Consider the following 14,591-nt stretch of genomic DNA (forward strand, 5'->3'; position numbering starts at 1 on the left):
TCCGGCCGCTTGCCACCCCGCCCGGTAAGGCCCGCGCGCCTCGGCGATCTCACCCGAGCTGCTTCTCTCAGCCAGCCAGCCGTTCCAGGATGGGGTACGCTGTCTTTTTTATCTCTGTTGTGGCTTTGGGCGCTTTCTGTATCGTTTCTACTCCCCTAGTAGGTGTCCTGGAGAAGAGACTAAGATCCGCGCGTCTTACTAAGCCGCCATCTTCCAGGAAGTCCTCCCTTTTTCATTTCTTGATGAAGTTCTTTGATACACAAAATTGTTAAATTGTGAGAAGTTCCCATTTATCTATTTCTTTTTTCAATGCTCTTGCTTTAGGTATAAGGGCTAGGAAATGGCCTTCCAGCGTAAGATTTATAAGGTATTTCCCTATATTTTCTTCTAACAGTTTTTTGGGTTTAGATCTGATGTTTAGGTCTTTGATCCATTTTGAGTTAATTTTTGTATAGGGTGTCAGATATGGATCCTCTTTCATTCTTTTGCAAATGGATATCCAATTCTCTAGGCACCATTTATTGAAGAGACTCTTCTGTCCCAGGTGAGTTGGCTTGACTGCCTTATCAAAGATCAATTGTCCATAGATGAGAGGGTCTATATCTGAACACTCTATTCTATTATGTTGGTCAGTATATCTCTCTTTATGCCAGTACAATCCTGTTTTGACCACTGTAGCTTCATAATACGCCATAATACGCCTTAAAGATAGCATTAGAGCTCTGTCTTCATTGTTTTCTCTCAGGATACTTTTAGCTATTCGGGGCACCCTGCCTTTCCAGATAAATTTGGTTATTGGTTTTTCTAGTTCTGAAAAGTAAGGTTTTCCGGTTTTAATTGGTATTTCATTGATTCTGTAAATCAATTTAGGTAGAATTGACATCTTAACTGTATTTAGTCTTCCAATCCATGAACATGGTATGCCCTTCCATCTATTTAGGTCGTCTGTGATTTCTTTTAATAGTTTCTTGTAGTTTTCCTTGTATAGGTCTTTTGTCTCTTTAGTTAAATTTTTTCCTAAATATTTTATTCTCTTGGTTGCAATTGTAAATGGAATTTTTTTTCTTGATTTCCCCCTCAGATTGTTCATTACTAGTGTATAGAAACACTACAGATTTTTGAGTGTTGATCTTATCACCTTTCACTTTGCTGTACTCATTTATAAGCTCTAGTAGTTTTGCTGTGTATTTTTCGGGGTCTTTGACATATAGTATCATATCATCTGCAAACGGTGAGAGTTTTACTTCTTCCTTTCCAATATTGATGTCTAATATTTCTTTTCCTTGTCTGATTGCTCTGGCTAGAACTTCCAACACAATGTTGAATAACAGTGGTTATAGTGGACATCCTTGTCTTGTTCCTGATCTTAAGGGGAACGTTTTCAGTTTTCCCCTATTGAAGATAATGTTAGCTGTGGGTTTCTCATATATTCCCTTCATGATATTGAGGAAATTCTCTTCTATTCCTATCCTTTGAAGTGTTTTCAACAGGAAAGGATGTTGAATTTTGTCAAATGCCTTCTGCATCAATCGAGATGATCATGTGGTTTTTCTGCCTTGATTTGTTGATATGGTATATTACATAAATTGATTTTCTTATGTTGAACCATCCTTGCATACCTGGGATGAATCCTCCTTGGTCATGGTCTATAGTTCTTTTGATGTATTGCTGGATTTGATTTGCTAGAATTTTGTTTAAGATTTTTGCATCTATATTCATTAGAGAGAGATCGGTCTGTAGTTTTCTTTTTTTGTGGTATCTTGTCTGGCTTTGGTATGAGGGTGATGTTGGTTTCATAGAATGAGTTAGGTAGCTTTCTCTCCTCTTCAGTTTTTTTGAAGAGTTTAAGCAGGATTGCTACTAATTTTTTCTGGAATGTTTGATAGAATTCACACGTGAAGCCATCCAGTCCTGGACTTTTCCTTTGGGGGAGCTTCTTAATGACTGATTCAGTTGCTTTACTTGTAATTGGTTTGTTGAGGTCGTCTAATTCTTCTCGAGTCAATGTTGGTTGTTCATGCCTTTCTAGAAAGTTGTCCATTTCATCTCCATTGTTGCATTTATTAGCATAAAGTTGTTCATAGTATCCTCTCATTACTTCCTTTATTTCTGTGGGGTCAGTGGTTATGTCTCCTCTTCCATTTCTGATCTTATTTATTTGCATCCTCATTCTTCTTTTTGTGAATCTTACTAAGGGTCCATCAATCTTATTGCTTTTCTCATAGAACCAATTTCTGGGTTTGTTGATTTTCTCAGTTGTTTTCATGTTCTCAATTTCATTTATTTCTGCTCTAATCTTCATTATTTCTTTCCTTTTGCTTGCTTTGGGGTTAGTTTGCTGTTCTTTTTCCAGTTCTTCCAAGTGGACAGTTAATTTCTCAATTTTTGCTCACTCTTCTCTTTTGGTATAGGCATTTAGGGCAATAAATTTCCCTCTTAGCATTCCCTTTGTTGCATTCCATAAGTTTTGATATGTTATGTTTTCATTTTCATTTGCCTCGAGATATTTACTGATTTCTCTTGTAATTTCTTCCTTGACCCATTGGTTGTTTAAGAATGTGTTATTGAGCCTCCACATATTTGTGAATTTTCTGGCCCTCTGCCTATTATTGATTTCCAGCTTCATTCCTTTACGATCTGAGAAAATGTTTTGTACGATTTCAATGTTTTAAAATTTATTGAAACTTGCTTTGTGACCCAGCATATGGTCTATCCGTGAGAATGATCCATGAGCACTTGAAAAAAAGGTATATCCTCCTGTTGTGGGGTGTAATGTTCTATAAATGTCTGTTAAGACTAGCTCATTTATTGTATTATTCAAATTCTGTGTTTCTTTATTGATCTTCTGTCTAGATGTTCTGTCCATTAATGAAAGTGTGGCATTGAAATCTCCAACTATTACGGTAGATGTGTCTATTTCTCTTTTCAGTGTTTGCCTCATGTATTTTGGAGCATTGTGGCTTGGTGCATAAATATTTATGATTGTTATGTCTTCTTGTTGAATTGTTCCTTTTATTAATACATAGTGTCCTTCTTTGTCTCTTTTAACTGTTTTACATTTGAAGTCTCATTTGTTGCATATTAGTATAGGTACTCCTGCTCCTTTCTGATTGTTATTTGCATGAAATATCTTTTCCCAACCTTTCACTTTCAGCCTGTGTTTATTCTTGGGTCTAAGATGTGTTTCCTGTAGACAGCATATAGATGGGTCCTATTTTTTTAATCCATTCTGCCAGTCTATGTCTTTTGATTGGGGAGTTTAATCCATTAGCATTTAGTGTTATTACTGTACGGGTAGTACTTTCTTCTACCAGTTTGCCTTTTTGGATTTTATATGTCATAAAATTTTTCTTCTTTTTACCTTTACTGATAGTCTTCCTTTCTACACTCTTCTCCACACCTCTCTCTCCTATGTTTTCATATCTCCCTCTAGTGCTCCCTTTAGTATTTCTTGCAGAGCCGGTCTCTTGGTCACAAATTCTCTCTGATTTTTTTCCTGAAAATGTTTCAATTTCCCCCTCATTTTTGAAGGACAATTTTGCTGGATATGTAATTTCTGGTTGGAAAATTTTCTCTTTTTGTAATTTAAATATGTCATCCCACTGTCTTCTTGCCTCCATGGTTTCTGCTGAGCAATCTACGCATAGTCGTATTGGGCTTCCCTTGTACATGATGGATTGCTTTTCTCTTGCTGCTTTCAAGATTCTCTCTTTCTCTTTGGCCTCTGATATTCTGATTAGTTAGTGTCTTGGAGTATGTCTATTTGGATCTATTCTCTTTGGGGTACACTACACTTCTTAGATCTGTAATTTTAAGTGTTTCATAAGAGTTGGGAAATTTTCAGTGATAATTTCCTCCATTAGTTTTTCTCCTCCTTTTCCCTTCTCTTCTCCTTCTGAGACACCCACAACATGTATATTCTTGAGCTTCATATTGTCATTCAGTTCCCTGAGTCCCTGCTCATATTTTTCCATTCTTTTCCCTATATTTTCTTTTGCTTATTGGATTTCATATGTTCCATCTTCCAGTTCACTAATCCTAGCTTCTGCCTCTTGAAATCTACCATTGTAGGTTTCCACTGTTTTTTTCATCTCTTCTACTGTGCCTTTCATTCCCATAACTTCTATGGTTTGTTTTTTTTCAGACTTTTTATTTCTTCTTTTTTTCATTCCTTGCCTTCTTTATATCCTCCCTCAATTCGTTGATTTGATTTTTGATGAGGTTTTCCATGTCTATTCATACATTCTGAATAATTGTTTCAACTACTGTATCTCATTTGAATTGTTGGTTTATTCCTTTGAGTGGGCCATATCTTCAATTTTCCTAGTGTGATTTGTTATTTTTTGCTGGTGTCTAGGCATTTGATTTCCTTAATTAGTTTATTCTGGAGATTGCTTTCACCTCTTTTACCTAGGGTTTTCTTGCTTGATGAATTTTTTTTCTGTCTGCTGTTTCACATTTAGTTCAGCTTTTTCTGGACCACTAGCTTAGGTTTTGTTTCACAGAGCAGAATTTTTCAGTTCTTGTTTTCTTGTTTCTTGCCCTGCCTGTATGGTGTCTTTTCCCCCTCACCCTTAGGAGGGTCTACTTAGGTTTTATAAACCCCAGCCAGATTTTCCCAGACCAAAGTGGCCTCCTGTCAGGAGGAAAGAGTTACCTACCTCAGTTTTCCCTGAGGGTGAGACCCAGCAGGTTGAAAGACTTTCCTGTGAAGTCTCTGGGCTCTGTTTTCCTTATCCTGCCCATACGAGGCACTTGTCTGCCTGCAGGTTTCACCAGCATAAGGTGATGCAGTACCTTTAACTTTGGCAGACTCTCATTGCTGGGGGCATGGTGAAGACAGAGGAGAGGTTGTAGGCTGGCTTTAATGGCTTTCCAATTTCCAAGCCCTGGGGTCTGAATTCCTTGAGGGAGGGATTCCACCTGAGTTGGACCTTACTCTTCCACTGGGGAAGGCACAGGCTCCAGACATGCTCTCAGACAAGCTTGTTTCTGCCTATATCTGGGGCAGTTGCAGCCTGAGAAGTCCTGCTGCTGTATCCAAAGGCAGTCAAGCCTTTGTAGAAACACAGCCACAAAAACCTCTGTTTCTTTTTTTTTCTTTTTCCATCAGCGCTGCCTCCTTGGTGCTAGGGGAACAGTCAGCAACCTCCGCTTTGACCAGGTTCACCTGAGCTGGGGGTGTATGTTTAGTAGTCGGAATTTGTGAATTAATTCCGCACTTGAAGCTTAGTTGCACACAGCCCCTGCTGCTGGGAAAGTCTCTTTCCTTTCCCCTCTGCGAAGCAGCCTGTGGGGGAGGGGAGCCAGCTGCTGTGGCTTGGGGAACTCACGGTTCTGGGTGGGCTCGCAGCCGGTCCAGCTGGTCCAGACTGGGTACACTGTGTGTTCGGTCATTGATGTGGTTCTAGCAATTGTTCTGTACTGTTCCTGATTCTTTAGTAGTGGTTCTGGAGGATGAACTAAATCCTACACTCCGCTAAACTGCTTTCTTCTATTTATTTAGTTTTAATCAATATTTTTTACTCATCTGTCAATATGACAGATAAAAGGAGCATCAGGCACAAGGTTTTCACAATCACATAGTCACATGCGAAAGCTATATCATTATACATTCATCTTCAAGAAACATGGCTACTGGAACACAGCTCTGCAGTTCCAGGCACTTCCCTCTAGCTTCTCTAATACACCTTAAACTAAAAAGGGGTTATCTGTATAATGCATAAGAATAACCTCTCGACTCTATTTGAAATCTCTTAGCCACTGATGCTTTATTTTGTCTTATTTCTCTCTTTCCCCTTTCGCTTGAGAAGATTTTCTCGGTCACTTGATGCTGAGTCCCAGCTCATTCTAGGATTTCTGTCCCACATTGCCAGAGAGGTTTATACCCCTGGGAGTCATGTCCCAAGTAGAGATGGGGAGGATGGTGAGTTTGCTTGCCGTGTTCGCTGAGAGAGAGAGAGGCCACATCTGAGCAACAAAAGAGGTTCTCTGGGGGTGGCTTTTAGGCCTAATTTTAAGTAGGCTTAGTCTATCCTTTACAGGAATAAGTTTCATATGAACAAACCCCAAGATTGAGGGCTCGGCCTATTGATTTGGTTGTCCCCACTGCTTGCAAGAATATCAGGAATTCTCCAAATGAGGAAGTTGAATTTTCCCCCTTTCTCACCATTCCCCCAAGGGGACTTTGCAAAAACTTTTTTATTCACTGTTCATATCACTCTCGGATTTATTGGGGCATCACTCTGGACATACCTACAAAATCTCATGCCCTATTCAAGGTTCCGTGTACTTCTGTGTTCAATTAAACTATCCATATAAGTTATATTAGGAAATGTACTAGTCAAAATATAAATTTTATACCTAATAGACATTTTTTGCTTTAGTCTTACATATAAGTTAAAGTTTTAAAACGTGAATTGCCATCTATTTTCAACACCCTGCAATATTGACATTCCTTTGTTCTTCCTCATGCAGATTTTTTTTTTAATTTGTACATTTAGTCACTATCATTATGCACTCTAGGCATTCCTAGATTATACCATTTCAGTCTTTATTTTCTATCTTTCCTTCTGCCCCAACCCTCCTCCCTCTATCATACTCACATTCAGTGTACTAACCTTATTGTGCTACAATTAGGTAGTATTGTGTTATCCATTTCTGAATTTTTGCAATCAATCCTGTTGCACAATCTGTATCCCTTCAGCTTCAATTGCCCAAAATCTACCCTATTTTTGTCTCTTCATTGCCTCTGTTCTTAACTGAAGTTCTCCAAGTTCATTCATTAATACTAGTTCATATCAGTGAGACCATACAGTATTTGTCCTTTCGTTTCTGGCTAATCTCACTCAACATAATGTCCTCAAGGTCCATCCATGTTGTTATATGCTTTATGACTTTATTCTGTCTTACAGCTGAGTAATATTCCATCATATGTACATACCACGGCTTATTTAGCCACTCTATTGATGGATACTCTGTTGATGGGCTGTTTCATCTCTTGGCAATAGGAAATAATGTTGCTATAAAATTGCTGTGCAAATGTCCATTTGTGTCCTTTCCCACACGTCCTCTGAGTAGATACCTAGTAGTGGTATTGCCGGATCATATGGCAATTCTATACTTAACCTCCTCAGGAACCGCCAAACTGCCTTCCACAGCAGTTATTCCCTTTTACATTCCCACCAGCAGTGTGTAAGTGTGCCTTTTTCTCCATATCCTCTAAATCTGGGATATCTTAAATAAATGCCTGATTACAGGTTTAGATCAAGAAGTGTACAGGATGATTCTGGAACATCGTGATACCAGATAACAGGGAAGCTATCAAAGACTACTGGGGTCAACTCAAAAGAACTCAGGATCCAGCTTGAAGAGGTTCCCACTGACCAAAGATGGACATTTTGATCTTTGTAGGATCAAACTTAGGATAGACTGAAGCCCATAATTATTTTTAAAACCAGGTATTTATGAAGATATTTTAAAGAAAACTTAATTGACTGAGTTCATTATCTTGAAAACTAGAAAAATAAAAGGAAAAAATTAAGCATTTATTCTGCTTTGTAGGACCATTGGATAACCAAATAGTAGATGAGGGGAGACCTCTGTTTATGAAATTATTCCAGTTTACAGATGGAAGCAAAATGCTAGAATTACCATCATTTTGCAATCCCAATGGATTTAGACATTGGGCATCAATGGCTACTAACATTAAAAACAAGCAAAAATCAGATCCTATGTTCTTCTTTATGAAAGAACACACCACCACCAAAGTTTTGCAAAAGAGATAAAACCTGACAGCACAATACTACCTAACTGTAATACAATTATGTTAAAACACTGAATGAAGCTGAATGTGAGAATAATAGAGGAAGGAGGGCTGGTGGCGCAAATGAAATCAGAAAGAATGATAGACGATAAAGATTGAGATGGTATAATCTAGGAATGCCTAGAGTGTATAATGATAGTGACTAAATGTACAAATTTAAAAAATGCTTTTGCATGAGGAAGAACAAAGGAATGTCATTATTGCAGGGTGCTGAAAATAGATAGTAATTAATATTTAAAAATCTCAACTTATGTGTGAGACTAAAGCAAAAAATGTTTATTTGGTACAAAATTTTTATTTTGACTCACGCATTTCCTAATATAACTCATGTAGACAGCTTAATTGAACACCATAAGTATATGAAACCTTGAGTAGGACATGAAATTTTGTTGGTTTGTCCAGAGTGATGCCCTGATAAATCCCAGAGTGATTTGATCAGTGAATAAAAAAGTATTTGCAAAGTCCCCCTTTTGGGGAATGGTGAGAATGGGGCAAAATTCAACTTCTCTAAGTTGAATTCTTGATATTCTCACAAGCAGTGTGGACAACCAAAGCTATAGGCTGAGCCCCCAGTCTTGGGGTTTGTTCATATAAAACTTAACCTCACAAAGGATAGGTCAAGCTTACTTAAGATTAGGCCTAAGAGTCACCCCCAAGAGAGCCTCTTTTGTTGCTCAGATGTGGCCTCTCTCTCCAGCCAACCCAACAAGCAGACTTACCACCCTCCCCCTGTCTACATGGGACATGACTCCCAGGGGTGTGGACCTTCCTGGCAACATGGGACAAAGAAATCCTGGAATGAGCTGAGACTCGGCCATCAGGGGATTGAGTAAAACCCTAGAATGAGCTGAAACTCAGCATCAAGGGATTGAGAAAACCTTTTTGACCGAAACGGGGAAGAGTGAAATGAGACGAAGTGTCAGTGGCTGAGAGATTCCGAACAGAGTCAAAAGGTTATCCTGGAGGTTATTCTTATGCATTAATTAAATATCACTTTGTTATTCAAGATGTAATGGAGAGGCTGAAGGGAACTGCCTGTAAATGTGGGGCTGTGTTCCAGTAGCCATGTTGCTTGAAGATGATTGTATAATGATATAGCTTTCACAATGTGAGTGTGTGATTGTGAAAACCTTATGCCTGATGCTCCTTTTATCTATCTTGTCAACAGATGAGTAGAACATATTGAATAAAAATAAATAATGGGAACACATGTTAAAAGAAATTTAGTTTGAAATGCTAGTGATCAATGAAAGTGAGGGGTAGGGGGTATGGTATGTACAATTTTTTTTTCTCTTTTCGTTTTATTTCTTTTTCTGAATAGAAGCAAATGTTCCAAGAAATGATCATGATGATGAATATGCAACTATGTGATGATATTGTGAATTACTGATTATATATGTAGAAAGGAATGATCAAAATAGAAAGGTTTGTGTTTATTTGGTGTGTTTTTTTTTTGGTGTTTAAAAAATAAAATATTAAAAAATAAATTTAGAAAAAGAGAGATAAAACCTGAGATTGATCAAACCTCTGGATCCCACTGCCAATTTGTGAGAAATACTGAAGACAAAGCATATAATTAGCAAAATCCAGATGCTTGGAAGTTCTATAGGTTCAATGCCCTGGGTTCTTCAACAGAGGAATTATGAGGAAAGAGAAAGAGATAGCAGGAGAACCTGTAAGTTAAAAGAGACTTCAAAATTGTATCAAGTTGTTTGAAAATGTGTGAAACTAAAGTGTAGTGTTAAGGGATGCCCATAAATGTGAAAAGCTGTAAAGAAATTCAAGAAGGTGATTAATATAAAAAGCCAGGGTACTGGTTACTTGACATAGTACATGGAGGTTCTTGAGGGACTACCGGAAAGTTCTTTTTTTTTTTTTTATGTCCTGGGTAGGGATTACAAGGACGCGCACATTGTAATCATTAACTAAGATATTCTTTTGTTTTATGTGGTTTTCTGTATTTGCGTTTTATTGTACAATAAAAAGGTTAAAAATATTATCAGAATGTTAAAGTCATCATTCTCTAAAGCTTCTACTTAAATACTTTTTTAAAAGTTGTGATAACACATATATATGTTATGTACATATAACATAAACACACACATAAAATTTTCCATTTTAATCATTTTTAAGTGTACAATTCAGTGGCATTAATTACTTTTACAGTATTGTGTTTCTGTTGTCCCCCTCCCACTTCTAAAACTTTTTCATTGCCCAAAAGAGAAATTCTTTACCCATTAAGCAATAATTCCCCATTTCCCCTTCCCCCAGCCCGTGGTAGCCTCTAAGCTCATTTCTGTCTCTTTGAGTTTACTTATTCTAGATATTTCGTATAAATGGAATCATATGATATTTGTCCTTTTGTATCTGGCTTATTTCACGTAGCATAAGATTTTCAAGGTTCACCATTTTGTAGCATATTTTTAAAAAAATTTTGGTTGCAAATTTTTCCTCCCCACCCCTTCCCTTCCTCTCTTCCTTTCCCCTTCCCTCCTGTGTCCCTACCCTTCCCTGAGTGGAAGTTGCAGACAACCACACATCTTTCCTAAATACTCAGCAGATAACTCTTAAGAACTCGGACATTCTTTTATATAACCATTATCCTAGTAGCCCACCCAAGAAATGTAACCTTGATAAATTATTATCTAACATATACATTCCAAATTCAAATTTCTCTAATTTATACATGACCTTCATAGATCTGGAGAGAGGAGGTTCTGGATCAAATCAGGGATCATGTATTTCACTTAGTTTTTTATCTCTTTTGAACTCCACTTTTATTATTTATTTATTTTTAATGACAGTAACTGAATCATTTTTAAAGATTTATACATTAAAGAACTTTTAGCTTTGTTAATTCTTCATATTATAGCTTTTTTATTATTTCACTAAGTTCTGCTGTTTATTTTTTCCTCCCTTCTTTTTGAAGTTTGTTTTATTTCAAATATCTTAAGATCGATGTTTTTTTAATTTATTTTCAGACTTTCTTCTATTCAAATATAAGTTCCTAAGACTGTGTTTTCCCCTCAGAGCAGTTTTATCTACGTTATCCAAATAGTGATATGAGATATTTTCATAATTGTTAATTTTTAACATGCAATTTTCCCATTATCTTTTCTTTTTTTTACCTCTAAGTTATTTGTAAGTGTTTAAAATTTTCCTAGTTATTTTTATGCTTTTTATTATTGATTTCTCTTTAAATGCATTATAGTCAGAAAATGGGGTCTGTATGGTACTGATTCTTTGAAGTTTATTGATATCTTTATGGCCTGATTTATGGTATTCGATAAGTTTTTACAAATGCCCCATAAATGCTTTAAATGAATACATTCTCTAACTTTTAGATGTACTATTCTTTGTAAGTATATTATGTCTTGGAAACCTTTATGAGAGCAAGCTTATTAAGTGTGCTATTCATATTTTCCTCCTCATTACTGATTTTTGTGTACTTGATCTATAAATTATTAGAGAAATGTGTTAAAAATCACCCACTGATGATGGGTTTGTCTTTTCCTTTTGTACCTCTGTCCATTTTTGTTTTATATATGTTTGAAACTCTGTTATTATGTACATACAAGTTTAGAGCTGTTATATCTTCCTGGTGATTTGAACCTTTTATCATTATGGCATCTTTATCTCTGGCAATGCTTTTTACATTAAAGTCTATTTTATCCGTGATAATGTTACTAAGCTAGCTTTGTTTTGCTTATAGTTACCTGGTGTATCTTTTACAATCCTTTGATGTTTCGACTTTACTGTCTTGTTTTAAGGTATATGCTTTGGTTTGCTAAAGCTGTCAGAGTGGAATATACCAGAAATGGATTGACCTTTACAAAGGGGATTTATTAGGTTACAAATTTACAGTTCTAAGGCCATGAAAATGTCCAGATTAAGGTATCAACAAGATGGTACCTGGACTCTGAAGAAAGGCCACCAGTATCTGGAACACCTCTGTCAGCTGGGAAGGCTTGTGACTGGCATCTGCTAGTCCTTGCTCCTGGTTCGTTGCTCTCAGCTTCTGATTCTCATGGCTTTCCTTGTGTCCTATGGATCTTCTCTTAGCATCTCTGGGACATTTCTCTTTCTAAGCATCTGTGAGTTTTCTCTTAGCTTCTCTGGGATAAACTCTGGGTTTCATATCTTAAGCTTAGCATCTCCTGGAGCATTTTCCTTCTCCAAGCGTCTGTGCTTTCTCTAAAATATCTCTCTCTTAAAGGACTCCAGGAGGCGGATTAAGACTCACCTTGAATGGGCAGGGGTCATGTTTCCTCAGAAACAGCCAAACCAAAAGATCCCACCCAACAATTGGCTTGCCCCCAGAAGACTGGATTAAAAGAGTATGACTTTTTTGTTCTAACAGAACAGAACAGTTTTAAACCAGAACCAGAACTGCTATCTCTTGTAGTAGCATTTTTTTTTCTGACTGTCTGATCATTAATCACAGAGTTTGATCCATTTACATTGATTATGCTGTATTTAAATTCATTTCTGTTTTCCTATATACTGTTCTTTAGTGTCTTATTTTCCTTTTCCTTTAGAACAAAATTTAAATTATTTCTCTTCCCTCAGGATCTAATCTTTTGAAAAAAAATTTCAGTGGAAGAAAAGTATAGAAATTAGTATAATAAACAGCTATTGAGTGAACAGATATTAAGATTTTTGTCATATTTGCTTCATAGTTTTTAATAAACTATTACAGATGAGGTGAAAAAGTTTCTTACATTCCCCTCTCTCTATCCCAGGAGGCTAATGTTATCATGGATATAATACATGTCCTTCTAATCTATGTTTTTATACTCTTATCATATGCCTATATATCTTTAAATAAAACATAGTATTGTTTTGTGTCATTTCAAAATATTAAATAAATGATATGATACTGTATGATTTGTTTGGTAATTATTTTAATTAAGCTTTTGAGATCTAGCCACGTTGACATATATAGCTCAGCTATATAGTTCAGTTATGTAGCTACATATATAGCTCAGTTATTTAACTTGCCAAATAGTTTACAATTATATGATTATGCCACAATTTATTTATTTGTTCCTCTATTGAAGGAATTTTTTTTCTATATTCCGAACAATGGTGCCATCAATATCCTTTCATTTCTGTCTTGTGCAAATGTCTCCAGTATACATAGAAATGGTATTACTAGGTCTGAGGTCAAAGAATATGCACACAACACCTTTTTTAACACTTATATCCTTGTTACTTAATACAGTGTTTGAATTTATGTAGAGATCAAGATCCCAACAAATTTATAAACTTTTATATCATGGCATGGTCTTTCAGAAGGGATCTTGGAGGTTAGCGTGATAATGGCTGTCAGTTCTTGACGTCCTTAACTGAATGTTTCACTTTGCCTTCTCTCCTAGCGGCAGTACATTCCTGTGAAAGTGAAGAGCAACGCCTTCTGGATCTTCTCTTGGGAGTATGCCATGATGTATGTGGGAAGCCTGGTGGTAATTGTTTGCCTCTCGTTTTTCCTTCTCAGTTCCTGGGATTTCATCCCTGCAGTCTATGGCTTCATGTAAGTAATAACTTCATAGAAAACTCTGGAAATAAATTTGCTTTTCACAGCTGTAGCTGGATTCACAGGGAGAGAGACCACAGTGAGCACCTTAGAGTATTGTGTGTCTATCAGTCACCAATAGAGTTTGTTAAAACACTCTTTGCTGGGCCCTTCCCCCATTGATTCTGATTTTGTAGGTTCAGAATAGGGACCAATGACTTGCATTTCTAACAAGTTTTGAGGTGAAGCTGATGCTGCTGGACCAGAGACCACACTTTGAGAAGCACTGGTCTAGAACACATCTTTAATCTAGTGGAATTACAGAGCATTCTCTAAGCATATCCAAAGGGACTACCAGCTTCTGGGAGGTTTTGGTTTAGTTCCAAGCAGAATTGGATATATTTTTCTACTGGAAGAGGGACTCTGCAGTAGGAAATGAAGCCACCTCTTATGTGTCAGCCTTCAGAGAAAATCCCAATGATTTTGCAGTATTGTAGTCTTGCCTGAGTATATGTTCATGAATTCTGAAAATGTTTCCAAACACTCTCTCTGTGCCAGACTCTGTGTGAGGTGCTGACAGGGTGGTCCCTGCCCAAACCTTGAAGTTTGCAGACTACTTAAACCCTTTTAGGGCAGGGAAAGGAATCTGGAGAAGCCAGTATTCCATTTGGGATTCTGGACTGTTCATTTGTGTTACATTCTGGCTGAGCATTAATAGCAATTTTGTGTCTTTCATTTCTTTATACTCTGCCTTGGATAGAAGTTTGTAATGGCTAGCGAAAAACTTTTCCTAGTTTTCTGCTGGACCATAGATCAGTGTTCTTTACCTCATTGCAGAGAACAGGAAATGTGGTTTGGTTACAAGAAAAGGTAAGTTGGAGGCCTTGGTCAGTGAAGTCTTACCCTGAACTATTGCTCATCTCTTCCTTTTCATGCTCCATTTGTTGCCCTTTTTAAATTGTGAGTTGAAATCAGTTTGAACTCCCTGCTTTTTAATTAAAAAAAAAATCAACTTTTAGAAGAGCTAGAATTGCAGCCAATCTTTATCTGATTTAACCAGACAAAATGTTTTGCAGTTAAGCCCTAATTTCTCAAATGAGATCTAGGTTCCCAGAGGTCCTAGGCAGAATTTGCTGATGTCTCCCCCCAAGCCCCTTAAAGTGTCACTGTGGTTTCTATCACTCAATCTTCTAGCTCCTGCTATGGGGATGTATAGCAAGAATAGTGAGGGACTGAGGGTATGGAGACACC

At 37.0% G+C, this 14,591-nt stretch overlaps 1 protein-coding gene across 6 annotated transcripts in view; it reads left to right on the forward strand.

Annotated features, from left to right (window-relative positions):
* Positions 1-14,591, forward strand: part of PIGU (phosphatidylinositol glycan anchor biosynthesis class U) — a 156,409-nt gene that overhangs the window by 110,818 nt on the left and 31,000 nt on the right. For all 6 annotated transcript variants that reach the window (XR_013179694.1, XM_077170863.1, XM_077170855.1 and 3 more), the window contains one exon: positions 13,204-13,358. Coding sequence is in view for 5 of the 6 variants with exons in the window: in XM_077170863.1 (XP_077026978.1) it covers positions 13,204-13,358 (155 nt within the window). In the remaining variant the exon portion in view is untranslated. The remainder of the gene's footprint in view (positions 1-13,203; positions 13,359-14,591) is intronic.

The sequence above is a fragment of the Tamandua tetradactyla genome, chromosome 1, assembly GCF_023851605.1.
Source record: "Tamandua tetradactyla isolate mTamTet1 chromosome 1, mTamTet1.pri, whole genome shotgun sequence".
NCBI classification, from domain to species: Eukaryota; Metazoa; Chordata; class Mammalia; order Pilosa; family Myrmecophagidae; genus Tamandua; species Tamandua tetradactyla.